Raw genomic sequence first — 17,058 nt, 5'->3', positions numbered from 1 at the left:
TGCACCCATCAGAAAACATGTCAACCAAATAAAAACCAGACAAAAATATTAGTTTTTACCAAAGTCTCTCAAGCAGGTGAGAAGCAGTTGGAGTATATATCCTGTTATGCCAATAGCAGTGAGGTGGATTTATATTTGCGCTGCGTCACCGTTGCCACTGCGTAGCTCCACAGGGGCCCGACGCACACCTCTTCCAGGCCTGAGGTGCATCCCTGCTATGCAGACAGTTCCGAAGATGTATTCCCTTATGATTGGTCAATTTGGGATTACGAGTTTCCGGATTTCTGGATCTTTAAGCTGAATTTGTGTAGTAACCGCCATTTTTAAAAACAACACCCAGTGGATCAAGTTTATGAGAGGCTGATCAAATTATTTCTTTGTTTTCTTCCACAAACTAATAAAGACACTGAAACATACTGGACATCATTGTTGTTTTAAAACTGAAAATACGTACCGGAACTTAAGTGAACCATCAAAAGAACTCTGACCTGGTGAGTTTAGCAGCTGATACCACCCTTGCCGCCAACTTCTGACTAGGAGGAGAAACTGCAACACGCCACCAAATTCATGTTTACCTACGCTCGAGTGCGAGAGCACACTAACCAGCATCAGCTACGCCGTAACCGACCACCAGCAGAGACCGCGCGAGTATAAATCCAGCTTCACAGTCGTCACGGGAGTGGGTTTTTGTTTTTCTCCCTCATCACAGCATTTCTGGCTCTAGGAAAACACTGTATTGTTATGGTATTTCAGAAATGCATGTAGATCTGTCAGATCAGATTATTACAGTAATCTAATTACTTCCAGACAACTGATTTTGATTGTCAAGTAAATACATTGTGTTTTGTAAAAATAGTTATGAGAATGTCTTAAATATTCAAGAAAAAGAGATGGTGTTAACACAATTAGCTGTAAATAAATCTATATCAATACAGATTTAATCAAATCAAAATAAGCTGTAATGAACAGAATCGATTGAGGAAATTAGTGACAATACCCTGTCCTAGTAGCGACTCCAGTTAATTCTAAATTACTTGATTTGATTACTTAATATAAATGTTCAGCTTCTCTGGCAACAAGTTTATTAAAATTTTACATATAACTATACAAATCAATTATCATCTGCTGAAATCCATGTTAATTTGCTAACATATCCAGAACAGAAATCTGTTTACTGGATAAGCCGTTGAGCGGATACGTTCCTGACATATTAGAATAAAGGGTCTTCACAAAATCGATTTTTAATTTTCTTTTTTTCTAGCTTAAAAACAACACATTACTTTTAACAATTTTTTAACTATTAAAAATAGTATACAAAAGGCAAAGTTCTATATGTGTAAATGGGACTGAGTGTAACCTTTCCAGTTAAACTCATTTTAGCATAAGGACTTAATAATAATTTTCCATTACAATTTTCATGTGAACATTAAACTACTTTTTATTCTCTTTGTAATGTATGCCCTTGACTTGTTAAAGTGCCCAGGGTAAAGACTTGTTCTTTGCTCTCGAGTTATCATTTAAATATTTTGCACAAACAAAAACCAGATGGCCTTGGGCCCTCTGTAGATTAGCAAGACTATAACATTTTGTTGTAACACCACTTTATCAAGTTGATTTGCACTTTGTGAGAAGGGGTGTACAGAAAAAAATCTGTTTGAAAATCATATTTTCTCTCAAATACCATTTAGCCAATAAAGTTAATTTACTAATATAATTCTGTCCTCTAGCGGTTTAATTTCATATAAAGAGTGGGTGATTAAATTGTCTATATTCTGTGTAACTGCATTGCTCGACATCCCCACACGATCATTACAGAGGCAGACTCCTTGCTAAGCGTGGACGAGCACACGTTTTATATTCCACCGTTTTCCGGGTCTCAAGCTAACTCAAATGTACCATATGGAAGAGAAAATGTAATAAATCTCGTAACTTTGACTACTGGATTATTATAACCGCACAAGTTCACTCCTACAGTTAAGACAGAAGCAGCAGTTCAGCAGGTAAGTAAATCGACTTACATTTCTTCAAACACTTTAGCCAGTGTCGCACAATGAGACTGTGGTATTTCTTGTTGTCGATGCACCACGTTGACAGTCCTTGAATAGAATCCATGGTGTTGGTCACACTTCGAAATTTCTTTTCTAATGTAGACTCCAGAGAGCCACCAAAAGCGGCTCCTGCTCCCGCTGCCATGTCCAGATGAGCTCGCGCTGCGCTCTATCATTACAAGATGAAGTTAGCCGAAACCTGCACTTAGCTTAGCATGCTAGCTTAACGTAAAACAGAAATCTTCGTATTCAGCAGCCACCCAGCTTCCACTTCAGTGTTAAATTTTAGCTTTTCAGTTTTCAGGTCCCCTTTTGAATTTACCAGCTATCCCACGTGAGACTATGACGCAGCGTCGTGCTAATATCAATTACCAGTTGTGGTTAAAACTTAGCGCCCTGCGACATCATTTAGCTGTGTTTACTCGTTGATGAAAACGGTGATGATCACTTCCGCAAATATGGCGTAGTTATAGCGCCACCGAGCGTCGCGGATGATTGTTAATGTTCACTATATTGCAATGTTTGAATTTTCTTCTGCTTCATATGATTGACCTTATTACACAGTCTTTCGTATTTGATTTTTGTTATGTGTATTTATGCTCACTAAAAATTCAATAAAAATGTTTTTTAAAAAAAGGTTATTCAAAGTTTCCCATCACACAGTAGCGCCATCTGCTGCACGTTGCGGTTATCGGTTGGGTCGGTAAGCTGCACGTGCATTTGTAGCAATGTCTTTACGGGTAATGTCTAATGGTAGCACATGGACAAAGATTCTTTGATAGTTTAATAAAAAGAAACTTGGAAACAGCGATTCAGTCTTTTAAAAAGTTGGGATTTTGTGTAAAATGTAAATAAAAACAGAATGTAGTCATTTGTTTCTAAACGAGCTTCAGATTCATCCAGTTTTGGTCTGTGGCTTTATCCTGTGCACATTAAGATTCCTCCTAAAACTTCGAATATTTTATGATGTTATACATTATAGATGGATGTCTTCACATTTTAATTCAGACAGGAATATTTTCATGCAACTGTTGTACAATTTGTAGACGTCATTTGTCGCAGATTTGGGAACGTCTGCCATCTTTACATTTTAGAGGCTCTGCTTCCCTGAAATGCTCTTTTTATACTCAGTTACTGTTAGTTGTCAAATTTTCCTCCTTTTTTTCAGCCTTTTGTTTACCCTGTTCCTACTTTTTACATTTTTGCTATCTGTTGCTGCCATCAAATTAAAAGTGAGTAGATATTTAATTATTGTTGCTTTTATTTAATTGCATTTCATTAGTATTTTCCATGAAATGATAAAACTTCTGTTTCAACATCTGATATGTTCTTTATTTTCTATGGGGAATAAAATATAGGTTAATAAGATTTGCAAATCATAAATTTTTTATGTACATTTTACAAGGCATCCCAGCTTTTTTAAATTAGGCATTGATTACTAATGCTTTGTGGCTGACTAAACAGCTCTGTATGCTGCTGTGTGCTTTAGCTTACATTCAATCTTTAGGTGACACACTGGCTAAAAACATGAAATTACATAAACTGTGAAGTATAGGCTATAATGTTAAAGCAAGAAGCTATAAATGCTTTCCATACATATTTCACATGAAAATGTACTAGTAGTGTATTTCATTATAAAAATTCACCAAACTGTATTTTTTGTAAATCATCTCATTTTAATGTATAAAATATCTGCATTTATCAATCATCAGTGATGACATCTGAAGAAATGAAGAGATTAAAAACAAGACAATCTGTACAAACACAATTGTAGAAAACAAATATTACTCCTATATTATAAATGAGGAGTTTTATTCAGCACATTTAAAGTGAACTGTAGGACTTTACATTAAATTACAGAAACAAACATTACACTACAGTATTGCTTTCTGCCTTTTGCTTACAATTCCCATTTTCAATAACAGAATAATCTCAGAAGTCAATAATGACAAAGCCTGAGAAACATCTACACAGAAGCACATTTGGTTTGCAATGACACGTCTGGTGAAATGATGATTATTTTTAAAACCATCATTAAATAAATAGTAGACTTCTCGAATAATTCTTTTGTGTAATTTATAGTCAGGCAAACATCTCATCTTTGTGTTTCTAAGTAAGGCTGACTTGTGATAAATCACCACAAATGAGATGCCATTCAACATGAATGATACCCGAATTAAAATATACTGGTACAAACCCCAAATGGTATAAAAGGAAAAAAAAATGTTTAGGAATGGAAACAGCTGAGTTTATCTCATCTCCAAGATATTTCATATTGCTGAGACAACAGTAAAGCACATACAGTGTTGCAAATTTAATAACAGCAATTCAGTGTCCCAAAAATGTCTTAAAGGTCTTTGTCTTCATTGTGACACACTGTATTTGGAACTTTTATAAATAGCAAGCCTGGTAATAAGCTATACTTATTCTCAATTCCTTAATTGTTCTTTCACAGCATAGTCCACAAATAACTGTTGTCTATAAAAGTCTCTAATTGAAATACTTGTCAAGTTCTTATCTCAAAGTTAATGCAGTAAGCTGATGGGATCTAAAATGTCAAGTAATGCTTTTATAAGCAAAAATAATTCTTTGATATTCACAAATGTGTAAAACTGGCATACATTACCTTTTAAATTAAATAGCGTAATACAACATTTGACAAAACTTCTTTCAACTAAAAACATGGTGATGATGTTTACTACGAGTAACATTCAACCAAGAATTTTCCAATTGCTCATCCAACTCAACAATGTATGCAAATTTATCATTTTTGTTTTAAATGCGTTAAGGTAAAAGCAAAGATGGTGCGTATGTTTGTTGCTCTCTAAAAAAATAAATTAACAAAAAAAAAGTGACAATAGTGTAAGCTGTGAACAATGTAATGCGAAAGAGTTTTGTGTGGCACATTCTGGCAGCAGCTACATGTACCTACTCCATCACATGCTACAACCAGTCAGCTGACAAAGCTTGACTTAATTCCACTTTTAGTCATTTTTCCTCATTATAGCAATATTTCTCCCCTTTCACAGTGATTAGCGAGGGTCAAGGTGAAGGTGTGATTTGTCTGTCAGCAAAATTACACAAAGACTACCTTCATTTGACAAAACTTGGTGGAGATGAAACATGGGCAAAGGAAGAACTGAATAAAATTTTGCGTGGCTCGCGGTCACTTTCTTTCAAACTACAAAACAGAGTGCTGATTTTTAAAGAAAATAGACCCACTACAGGTAAGTGCTTTTTGTGTAAATGTGCAATGGCTGCAACTAATAATTATTTTAACAACACAATAAGCTGCAAATCTGACATTAAATTCATAAAATATACAAAAATAGTGATGACGCCCATCTTAAATTACTTTATATGATGAATAAAAACATTTTTAGCTTTAAACTACATAGTCAACGATTCTATGTGCTTTTTCACAATAACCAATGTCTTATATAGGTTTTTTTTTTTGTTTGTTTTTTTATTTTTACCAAAGGTATGAACTCCTATGCTGCAACGTTTGGGGCATTCTTTCATGATATGAAAAGATAAAAAAAATAAAAAAACACAAACTGCCTTAATGGATAACACATATAAAGTCATTTCAATGTCTTTTAACTTTGTTATGTACACAAAAGTGAACCTATTACAAACAATAGTCCTCCTTTTTAATACCTTATTTCATAATATAGTGCAAAAACATTTTAAAAACCATCTGATAGTTAGGGGTTAATGGGTGTCTTTCTGTGTTTCTCCTCCTCCGCTGTGTTGTGCCTTGCAGCCATCACAGACTGGCTCTACGCCTAACTTTATGCTTATGTAATCAAGTCCGCCCACTGCCTTTACTCTGGCTGGCACGCTGAAGCACCTCCATGTGAGAGCAAGGTCGGCTACCACCAGTTAAGGTGAGTCATTTGTAGTTATGACGTTGCTCGAAGACACTGAGCAGTCCTGTGTAACTGGACTGCCACGCGAGGCGAGCACAGAAATCTCGAGAGGCTTCTGCTCCTCATTTTCTCTCCTGCTGCATAAACATGAGGACCTGCCTAAAGAACCAACCCCGTCTGTAAACTTATCTCCAGATGAACAGTTGGCACCAGCTAGTTCAGCTGTTTCTTCCTCTGGTGTGTTTTGTATGTTATGTGATAAAGGAAGACATGTGGAAATGATCTTGTGTGAATTCGTAGCGCGGCAGCTCTGCTGTTTTCCATGTTGGTGGCAGTTCAGCTTGGTGGGGACGCTGCCAGCACCGTCAGGGTCTGTCCAGCTCAGTTTCCTCTTCTGCATTGGAAAAACAAAACCATAAATAACAACTGTAACACAGAGCCTGCATTCAATGTCTCTGAGAAAGAAATTAAAACTTTTCTTTACTCCCTCCCTATTTTATACTAGCTAAATAAACTTGCCATGCCCTCATAAGCAATCAAAGGTAAAATTAGCTAGAGGAGCTTAAGCATGAAGACTCACTACCATAAACTGAATATTGTAAACCTTTTTGTGCCATATTTTGCCATATAGTAACAAAGGTAAGATGCTACAAGCTCACCTTAACCGGCATGTGGAGCTGATTTTCACGTCGGTGTGGTGCAAGTTTAGGAGTGCTTCTCAGGTTTGGTGTGTCTGTAGACTTAAATGCCTCCCTAGGGAACCATGTTTTCAGCAGTATTTCTATCTGCATCAAATTCTGAAGGTATTTTTCACTGTAGGAAAAAAAAAAAGAATTAGGGAACAAAGATTAATATAGTTGGTTAGCAATAACAATCATATCCACATGTTTATTACTATTAATATGAAGTCACTTATAATGATCTTACCCCATTTCAGGTTTCTGCAGCATTCCCAGAATCCTCTGCAGTCTGTCTATGGCAACACTCTGCTGGAAACTGGTTAAACCTGTCAACATATCCCATCTGAGTGTCAAGCTAAATATTTGTACAAGGTTTACAGATACTTAATCGTAAAGATAGTGTTAAATATATAACTCAGCTACATACCTTTTTCAAATCTCCCAGTCTTTAATCCACGCAGAAGCTCAAGCAATGGATGGATAAACCTGTGTAAATCAGCACACTAAAAAAGAAATACAAAGTCAAGTGTTGCTTCTACCATTGAACTGCTTTTTTTCTAACAGAAAGACAGAGACAAAGACTATGCTGCTCACTTTCTGAGCAAAGGCCAGGTCCCCTGGTGTCGCCGATGATAACCTGAGTGTGGCAGCTCCGGGAGAAGAGGCTGGGTCAGGATGTTTAGCTTTATCAGGGCAAAATTCAGACTGGTCGTGCTTAGACTTTGAGTGCAGCTGATCTGCATGGTGTGGGAAGTCGAGGTAAACTCTCGAAATTGAGATTTCCTCATCAGCTGAGAGGGATCCTTTCATTCCACCATCTCCCTCACCCTCTGAGAAGATGTCTGTTTCATCCTCAGTCTGCTCGCTCTCACTCAGGATGAAGCTCGAGGTGGAGGGCAGCGAGTCGTATGATGGCCACTTGGAAGAACTGCCCAGTGAATTCATCTGCAAAGACAAGAATAATTGAAAACTGAGCTGCATTTAGGGATGACTGTCATAATTTACCGCACCTTACTTTATATTATCTGGGGTATAAATATGAAAAAAAAAAAATCAGTTTTATCATTGTTATAATTATTTAAAAGACACACTTGTTTGCTCCCCATTAAAAATGTAGAAGAGCAAATAATAAAAAAGGTAAACATAAACCTCTTAGGCTTTAATCATGAAGGTAACAACAACAAGGTTTTTGTGTTTTATTCAACACTAAGAACTTATTACATAAGAATGTGTTTTATATATATATATATATATATATATAGAGAGAGAGAGAGAGAGAGAGAGAGAGAGAGAGAGAGAGAGAGAGATGAAAAGTGTGAAAGAGTAAATGATTTAGAAAACTTTATTTAGTTTTCTCAACTATCCCCTCTTTTTGTTAGTTCAGAAAACCGTACATCTCCCATATGAGTAATTCAGTTTGACCACCTTACTGGTTGACATAGTTAAGCACAGCAACATGTCAAAAACAAATTGGCATCTGATTTGGTACATGCAAATCGTCTCACACGGTCCTGTGTAGATAAAGAAGTGCTAACATAAAAATAAAAATACAAAGTGAAAAACTACTGTCAGGATTATATAACCTAAGGGCAGAAGGAACTGGAGAATAATGGTTTGATTTCCCCAGATATGTTTCTTCAAAATAAATTCCTACCACAGTTTGATTAAACTATGCTGTCTGGTTTATTGACTCCAAACATGTCCATGAAGGCATGCCTGATCATTCAAAAGCTTTTCAAAAGTTTATTATAACTTAATTTGACATTTGAATGGAAACACAGCTAATGTCTGAACTAAACATTCTTGATTATTCTTATCTCTTGTGTTACCCTATGATTTCTGTTTTTCCCTGGCAGGGCAAAGCAAACTGACCAAATACAACACAAACACTAATTGAAGTAGCCTACATTTCAGGCTGTTTTAATTTATCTATGATACTAACCTGTACATTACAGCTACAACATGCAGATGTGTGTCTGCTAAACCAGTGTTTCTCAGTTCTGGTCCTCAGGGACCCCTGCCCTGCATGTTTTTAAGGTTTCTAACTCCAGCACACCTGATTCAGATTAACTGAACTGCTCATCAAGTTCTTTGTAAGCCTGTTTATGAGCCATTTATTTGTGTCAGTTGTGTCAAATGGAAACCTCTAAAACATACATGACTGGGGTCCCTGAGGACCAGGATTGAGAAACACTGTCCTAAACTGTACAAAGCATGAAAAGTAGTACAAACTTGGTAACATGCCATGACCTTTTCCCTGTTTTTCGAAAAATAAAAGTCCCTGCTCTGCTGAGTTTTGGATCTGCCAGTATCATCTTACCAGTGGGAGGTGAAGGACAAACTGTGCTGAGACACAGCAAAATCAACACAAGACAGCAAACACTGTGCTGCCAACAGGCAAGATCAGTTTTGGTTTATTTAAATTATTTGTTTTTTTCCTAAATTTTGGAAGGTTATTTTCTCACCCACAACTTCACAATGCTAACAGAAAAGGAGCATTAATGGAAACCTACTTATCGTTTTTGCCTATTCATTCATACATATGCTGTCAATCCTTTCTAATTCAGATTAACTTTCACAGATTCATAATCTAACCTATTCACAGCATCACTTCCTAGGCCCAACGGGCTGTTAACGTTTAGGCTGGATGGAAGCTTGTCTTCATAGCCTCCATGTTGGTTGAGTTTTCCTATGTTCACGATGCATAAGTTGCAAGCTAATTGACCACTTGATAATGAGTTTCGATTTCCTATTTTTTGCTAGCTTTTATCCAATGTTAAAGTACCTATAGAAAGGCTTGTAGCGTGCTATAATCATTCACAAGTTTCTTGTAAAAACAACAGCCAGGAAGCAATCCACGCTTTGGTAACACTGACTCTGCTCTGATTGGTTAGTTTTTCTGGCCTGAGCAGGCACCGCCCCCATCCTACTTCAGCTCTGCTGCTGTTTTATGCTTGAATTTATAATCAAGGTGGAGAAATGTCAAAATGTAAGGCAGCATTTTACTGTACACAAAAATATTGTACAACTCTGATGCAGTTTGAATGAGGCATTTTATGCCCTGTCCAAAGAAATGACACATTTGAGGGTGGGTTCACACATAACAGGTTTAGTTATGTTAAAATACACTGATGTGATTGTGCCCTGTGATGGGCTGCTGACTTGTCCAGGGTGTAGAAATAGAAAATGGATGGATGGATGGTTGGATGTCTGGAAGGATGGATGGATTTTTGTGTTAGTGCAGATTATTTATTAGATATAGCACTGTTATTTGGGCCTTGGTCCGTAGAAATCAAGTGGACCCTGAAAGAGGTCTGTCTCGATTGACTTCCAACTAAACTCTGGTGCAATTTGACTGAAATATGATTGCAGCATGAACAATACATACAAAGATACTGTTCTGCAGTAATGACTTCAAGCTTGTCCTTCTGAACACAGGAGCTAAGATGCTCATAATAGTTTGCTACAATCCTTGAAACCATTGTTTCTTTGTTGGGTATCTTTACTTGAGTGTATAACAAGGAAACACATAAAACCCCTTTGACCCTTTTATAAATTCAAAAAGATTTATGTACATCTCCACTGCTAAAAATAACTACCTTAGACATAGTCTTCCAAATTCCAATGTCCATATTTATCTCACATTGCTTTGAAAGTTTGGTTCTATTCAGAAAAAAACGCACCCTAAAGAAATTATTTGCATTTGATCAAAGTGGTAGTTGGTAAGCTGCCTAAAAAGACTTGGGATTTAAATTATAATAATAATAATAATAATATTAAACACACTGAAAAATATGGATGTGTGATTTAAAGAACATTTGGAACTTGAGCATGAATATAGGCACATAACTGTTAGATTAGGTGCCACAAACACATTTTAAAAGGTTTATTTTTCACAGCATGAGACCCCCAAAAAACAACAACAAAAAAAAACCCATATTTGTTTCCCCATAAGTGTATGCACTGAAGGCACAAATGGGTGCACCCAGAATGCTGGAAAGGTAGTTGTGAAGCTGTAAATTTTCAAAGAGAAGACCCCCAAGACACACACGCGCGCGGGCGCGCAAATTTACTGGCACACACTGGTAAAATGAAGACTACGCCCATCTGTCATTGGGTTTCCTCACAACTTTTGCGCACTGTCCAATAAAAATAATAATAATAATAATAATAATAATAAAAATATAGTCATTTGAGATCAGATGTGTACAGCTGCTACTCGCTTTGATTTTCTTATTTAACCTTTAACCAGTGGCATTCATGGTTTAACATTTAAACTAGTGTCAGTATTTTTGTCCCAACACAACGTTATACAATCTATGTGAAGTGGTAATAACAAGTGTGGTAGCTAACAATGTCATAACTTAAGCTTAAGCCAAGAAATAAGCCAAAAAAAAAATAAGCCAAGAAATATCAAAACTAAATTTAAATAGTGTTTTAATTTACCCATTCAAAGTACACATTGTTGTGACAGAAAGCATTTTTGTTAAGTTATATTAAACGTCCAGGCTAAGGGAAGAAAAAAGAAGATGGGTCCTTTCTTTTAAAATAAAAATGAGGAGAGTTCTTACCTTTTAGTTTGGGACGAATTGCACTCCCAAAAAACTGACAAGTCCCAGCTACTTGAAGCTGTTGGACTGTTCTCAACGGAGCTAACGGTTGAATAGCGAGCACAGCTGCGATTTCTATTATCCAGTAAACGCTCAGCCCCTTCCTGTTTCTTCTATTTGAGCTCGTGTTTCGTTAGCGCGGCGAGATCTCCGACCCGTACAAAAAGTACTCGCGGGGCGCAACGGACGCTACACGTGCTAGCAGGGCACGAAGCCGCCGATTGGCTGAGGACAGTGTTCTCATTGGCTGAGAGGTTTACCCAATTGGCAGCGTTCGCGGCGCTGGTTGGCTCGGACATACACCGTTCTCACCGCACCTCCGACAGCAGCACGTGTGGGTGGTGTGGCTGGAGAAGGAGAGAAGCAGCACGCGGCAGCTGGCATCTGTTTAGAATCTTGCTTTTCATAACAGCTCACATTTGGTCCCTCTTGATATAAAAACTGCAACAAGTTTTTTTCAAATTTTAAAATAGCACCCTTGTAGGTGTTATCTCTTTCTCATAAATTTGTCACTTATGGGAAATATGGTGGGCCAAGACAGAAACGTGACTTCAAAAAGTGACTTATTTTGATAAATGATTTTGAAGATATGAAGGCAGTAATTTTAACGTAAGGGTTTTCAGTAAAATAAGAGATGGTACATCCCTATCTCCTGATAAAATTATCTTTCTTGTGTTGAAAACTAAGCATCACTCCATTGGTTAACTTAGGTTTGGCCAAGCACGTGCATGGGAGAAATATAGCCTATGACATGACAGAGAAGAAAACAGCTTTGCTTCAAAATATAAATTAATAACTCAGAATGTTGTTTCTGTTATTGTGGGAGTAGCTAACAGTAAGATTGACAGCATGAGGAGATATGTTTCACACATCTTTTAAAGCTCTCTGAGACAAGACTTGGGAGGGAGTTACATAATTACATAATAAGATATAGGCTGGAGGAGTGAATCACTTCCATAGTCACATGCAGAATAGGATGCTACCTTCAGGAACATACAGTTATTGCAAAATTATCATTTTTACAAAATGGGGATGTTATGATACTCATTTTATTAGTAAAAGAATAAAAAGTAAGTGACAGATGCCAACGTTAAAAGAAAAAGGGGTGACGCTAGATAAAGTCAGTTCAAACATCTTTTAAGGCTGGTTCTGAACAATAGTGATTGTAATTGTTAGTAAAATGACGAAGCTCGATCCAAGTTTCCTGACAGACTGCACAGGGTCCCCATGTAAACTAGCCAATCAGTTATGCTGGTTTCATGGTTCATTGTTGCAACAGGCTTGACACGTTTCTAAAATTGCATAGAAACATTTTTATTTTTGATTGCAACACACCAGATACTGTAACCATGCAAACATTAACGGTCATTACTCTCAGCTGATAAAAAGAAACGTGCAAGCAGTAGTGGTCTTCACCAAAGGCTTTCTATACAGACAGAGTGCTGGTTATACAACGTGTTTCTCAGATTAGGCTTTGGAGACATGGCTATGAAAATTATATATATATACATATATATATATATATATATATATAGTAAATGTAACCTATTAAATGGATACAGATATATCTTTTTAGCACTCACCACAGTTTATTAGTTTACAGGAGGTTGGCCGTGTGCATAAGTTAGGAAAGGCCAACAAAAATATTTGCACATTTCACATTACTGCACAGCCTATGTTACGCAGATAGCTAAACTGTTATGACTAAAATGTTCTCACAGACATATGCCCTCCCCTCAAAAAAAAGAGAGCTGCTCAGCTATCAAAAGGGCCAATAAAAAGGGTGTTTTCTGGCTTATTTCTCTAATGTATTTCTTTAAAATAAAATTATATATCTATATATACTGTTACGTTTTCACTTTGGGCTGGATCTGTGACAATAGTCAAATATTTTCTAATTTTCTATCCAGTTTGTCCTTTTGCATGGATAATTACTATGCCAACATCAAATTTTGACATTTAAAAAGAGAAATCCCTTTAAAGAAAATTTCATTTCAAAGGTGGTTTGAAAGGTGCTTTAAAGAGGATTAGATGTTTGCATGATAGGTATAAACAAAATAACTTCACTTGTACATTCCTTTTGGGGCAGTCTTTAGCAATGTTTATTTTTATGACAGTGACTCAGTTATATGACTTAGCTATATTTGAATCAGCTGTTTCGCAAGCTGGTACACACAAGCATCGAGGTAGAACTGCACAGGATTATCACATGCCACATTTTTTTGACAATCTTTCAATGACAGAAGACTAATTGGCAGCTTAAAAAAAATCTGCCTTTATCAACATTTTTTAGAAACACAAAATGGAAAGATTTGTTTTCTTCACAAATGTGGAAATTGTTCAATACGAATTCCATGCTGTGTAGGAATTTTGCAATAAGAGAAATCTTTGGGGCTGTCCCACTTCCAAGACTCATACCATGGCAAAAGCTCAAGCTTCGACAGACGTGCATGGCTGGTGAGTCTCACTTAAGGGAGTTAGTGTGACAACAACAACACAGTGTGCAGAAGGGATCTGAATTAATGTACAGCAAGCAGCTGTTTAGCCAAGATCTCATTATCACAAACATCTTCAACATAGTCTGAACTTCCTCGAGCAAATTTGTAGGCAAATGTCACATCATGCTGTATACAGACATGTTTGGAGTATAAACCAACTTTTTTGTTGTTTAAATAAAAACTTATGATGAATACCGGGCACAGTAATTAGAAAGACAGAAAATACACATATCTTAATTGCCCTTCATAAAATCTTCAGACAAAATTTAGTAAAGGAATTAACTTTACAACAAATGCATATCTACAAACATTCCCTCCAGACATCATAACAATCTTGACAGCTTCTTTCATCAGTAAGTCCCTTTAAATGTAAAAGAGACCCTTAGTTAGGCTTTTTTTTTCTTCCACTTTAATGTAGAAGTCTACTCTTAACACACTCCATCATCTTAACAGCCAAGCCAGGGATCATCTCTGTTTGTCCTGGAGATGAATGCAATTTTCCGGGCCATTTCCACGTTGTATATGCGGCGGCAGTTCTCATAGTTCTTCCGCTGTCGCTCTTGGCAGGGCTTTTCGAAGTAGCGCTTTCTCTTCACCGTGTCAATAACCCCATCCCGAGCCAGCACCCTGGAAGGAGTGAAGAAAGTGTCTGTTCAACAGCTAAACAGAAAGGTTGGTGGAAACAGAAAGGGTGGTGGAAATGGTTCTTGCAAAACAGTTCTAAATTTTCTGACTACTTCTTAATCTTGATTATTTATAAATTTAAGCCTCTTAAACTTCTGAAAGGAAAATATCTTATTAAGGTTTGTAAAACACTTTTAAAATTAAGCAACCCTCAGCTGTGGATTGATAAGTTACTAAAACTTTAAATAAGTAATTAGATTTTTTCTACTTTTTCTTTTTAATATTATGCTTACTATTACTACAATCAAAAATGTTTTTTTAAACTGCACATCCAGACATCCCACTCAAAAGTAACAATAAGACATATACAAAGACAATTTATGTTCTCTTAATACGAATGCCATCTGGTTGTTGTACATATACAAATTAAGTGTACATATGGATTTCTCTGTATAAAATAAATGCATCTGATAATGGATTATAATACAACCTTAGGATAATTCAAAGAGCATAAACATCCACAATCAACTGTTTATTTTTAAAGATTTTATTAAAACCTTATATTAAACATAAAAAAAACAAAGCTATGATCTATATGACCGCTGAAAAATAGTACTTTTCACCATAGTTTTGTGTTTGAAATATTTGATTGTATATTTTTTTAAACAGTAACTAGTACGTTCTACTACAATTAAATGTATATTAATATATAATTATGCTGCAGCAGACTCTGAATCCTTTCAATGTAGTTTATTTTTCCTACCGCTGAGTATTACATTGAAATGACTTAAGTGTTGCGTCAACTGCGCAGCCGCATCTCAGTGACATTGAGCGGAAGGCTAACGTTGACCTAGCTTAGGTTAGCGTATCATTCCAAATACAAATCTCATTTAACATTCAACCTAAATAAGTTAGGTTTACCTGTTTAATGTCTTGTAAGCTGCATCAACTTTCCCATCTTCCACCATAACTGTCCGGGAAATGAAACGTAGGTGCCTCGCCATGATGAGTTGGGTGTTTGCTCAATTCCGGTCCGGCTGCTAACGCATAATTGAAAAGGTTCCGGGTGCCGGTAGAGCCACATTTTCTAACGCTAGGTGGCGCTTCACTTAACAATTCTTCTAAACTATATACAACCCCAAAGCAGGACAATTTACTAAACACAAATCTATATTCAGATTAAATTGATTTTCACTATAATACTGTATTGGTGGAGCCTAATTAATAGGGTTGACTTTTTCTATAGTTAATCAAGCATTTCTGCAAATTTGTAAAAAAAATAGGATAAAAAAAAAATGGTCCATACTAAAATAATCAAAAGGTCTTATGATTAAAAATGATAACTGGGTTATTTTTACAGTCTACTTACCCATATGTGAAATTTTAAAATTCAACAAAATGCAGCAAATATTTTATTAATATAAATATTGAGCGAAATCGTGATAATGGTGAGAACAAATGCTCAAATAATTAACAGATTTCAAGACATTTTTCAGTTGCTCTTTGCTGGAATAGTTGTGTTTCTCATTAAAATATCCAACAGCTGTTCTACTTAACTCAAAACTTTCCCAGGTCATGGTTTTCACTTTTTGCTTCTCTATAAACATTTTGACAGTAACTTTTGAACATCATATCAATCAGTATTTTTTCAGTATCTACAGACATTCTTAGGAGCATGCAGAAATGTCAGCTCACCAACTTCTTTTTGCACACATGCAGCTCCACATCACCACCCCTGTGCTTCACTGATGGCAGTAGGTGATCAGTGTGGTAGCTATATCTAGCTTTCATGTTGGATGTCATTCAACATTGTCCTACCAACATATTGGATAGGTGCAGTTTAATTAAAAAAGCTGAAGGCTTTAGATAAAGAGGTTAATGTCTGTGTTTTCTACATATTTAAACATGAGTGTTTGCATCAGATCTCTTTAGATTAAGTAAGGACTTTCAGGGTAATCAGAGATTTATCAAACAATATCTGTTGTCATAGCAGCGGTTACTGCAGTGTCCAGTGTTATTCAATCATCAGGGCCATTCTTTTCTTCCTATTTTCAGCTTGGAGTAGCTGTTGTCGTCTGCATGTCTGAGTCTGAGGTCAGCCAGCGGTGAGAGCTGCCAGGAAAGGTTGGTTAATTTGCATTCAAAAATACTTTTCTGAGGCCTTTCTCAACATACAATATCAGACAAGGTTAATTCCCATCTTTCTGTGACTCTGTGGAACAGTCTGTCTGCAAGGTGCCATTTGGAGAGACACTTACACAACCTGGGGAGATAACATCATGACTCCTTTTGTTGGCTGATTGCTGTGCATCATGTTTCCAGAGGGGTCCCATCTGATCTAGACCTGATGAAATATTTCTGGCAATGTGAAAAAGTATTTGTGAAAGGAAAGAAAAGAAAGAGACAGAGTAAACTACACAAACGTACCCTGAGAGGCTCTGCCAGAAAGTTTTATTTCCCTTGCAGTGCGTTGATCAACCTGACACTGTTTCAGGAAAAACATAAATAACGTATTAATTTATTTGATTTAAACAAAAAGCTTCAGCTCATTCTGCTTGTTGCTATGGTGACCCCTTAGATGAATTGTCCATCAGTCAAGGGGGCACATTTGAGTTCCAAGCTAAAAGGAAAGAAAAGAAAGCTTGCTTTTGTCCAACATTTGTTGTGCAGTTACAGTCCTTTAGATAGATAGATAGATAGATAGATAGATAGATAGATAGATAGAT

At 36.5% G+C, this 17,058-nt stretch overlaps 3 protein-coding genes across 15 annotated transcripts in view; all 3 read right to left on the bottom strand.

Annotated features, from left to right (window-relative positions):
- celf3a (cugbp, Elav-like family member 3a) overlaps nt 1–2,470 on the bottom strand; it is a 58,551-nt gene extending 56,081 nt beyond the window's left edge. For all 13 annotated transcript variants that reach the window (XR_006008118.1, XR_006008120.1, XR_006008119.1 and 10 more), the window contains exon 1: nt 2,019–2,470. The gene's annotated coding sequence lies outside the window, so the exon portion shown is untranslated. The remainder of the gene's footprint in view (nt 1–2,018) is intronic.
- A 3,320-nt stretch (nt 2,471–5,790) lies between these two features.
- On the bottom strand, nt 5,791–11,380 carry ciarta (circadian associated repressor of transcription a). The gene is made up of 6 exons (XM_041967098.1): nt 11,172–11,380; nt 7,195–7,545; nt 7,028–7,103; nt 6,848–6,926; nt 6,580–6,733; nt 5,791–6,314 (listed from the first exon to the last, which is right to left on the bottom strand). Exons 2-6 carry the CDS (start codon nt 7,543–7,545, stop codon nt 5,934–5,936), a joined length of 1,041 nt encoding a protein of 346 aa, XP_041823032.1. The 5' UTR covers nt 11,172–11,380; the 3' UTR covers nt 5,791–5,933.
- A 1,912-nt stretch (nt 11,381–13,292) lies between these two features.
- mrps21 (mitochondrial ribosomal protein S21) lies at nt 13,293–15,366 on the bottom strand. Its single transcript, XM_041967259.1, has 2 exons — nt 15,254–15,366; nt 13,293–14,335 (listed from the first exon to the last, which is right to left on the bottom strand). The coding sequence occupies exons 1-2, from the start codon at nt 15,334–15,336 to the stop codon at nt 14,155–14,157; spliced, it is 264 nt and encodes an 87-aa protein (XP_041823193.1). The 5' UTR covers nt 15,337–15,366; the 3' UTR covers nt 13,293–14,154.
- Nucleotides 15,367–17,058: the final 1,692 nt, after the last annotated feature.

Source organism: Melanotaenia boesemani, chromosome 17 (assembly GCF_017639745.1).
Source record: "Melanotaenia boesemani isolate fMelBoe1 chromosome 17, fMelBoe1.pri, whole genome shotgun sequence".
NCBI lineage: Eukaryota > Metazoa > Chordata > Actinopteri > Atheriniformes > Melanotaeniidae > Melanotaenia > Melanotaenia boesemani.
The sequence above is the reverse complement of the archived record's forward strand: the minus strand, read 5'-3'. Positions and strand labels throughout refer to the sequence as shown.

What these genes read in the sequence shown, in the direction of transcription:
- ciarta (XM_041967098.1), bottom strand. Translation starts at nt 7,545, where the DNA reads ATGAATTCACTGGGCAGTTCTTCCAAGTGGCCATCATACGACTCGCTG. An exon ending in ACCTGGCCTTTGCTCAGAAA is followed by an intron (nt 7,104 to 7,194) that starts GTGAGCAGCATA and finishes TTTCTTTTTTAG; the next exon opens with TGTGCTGATTTACACAGGTT. An exon ending in CTGCAGAAACCTGAAATGGG is followed by an intron (nt 6,734 to 6,847) that starts GTAAGATCATTA and finishes TTTTTCCTACAG; the next exon opens with TGAAAAATACCTTCAGAATT.
- mrps21 (XM_041967259.1), bottom strand. Translation starts at nt 15,336, where the DNA reads ATGGCGAGGCACCTACGTTTCATTTCCCGGACAGTTATGGTGGAAGAT. An exon ending in GCTTACAAGACATTAAACAG is followed by an intron (nt 14,336 to 15,253) that starts GTAAACCTAACT and finishes CACTCCTTCCAG; the next exon opens with GGTGCTGGCTCGGGATGGGG.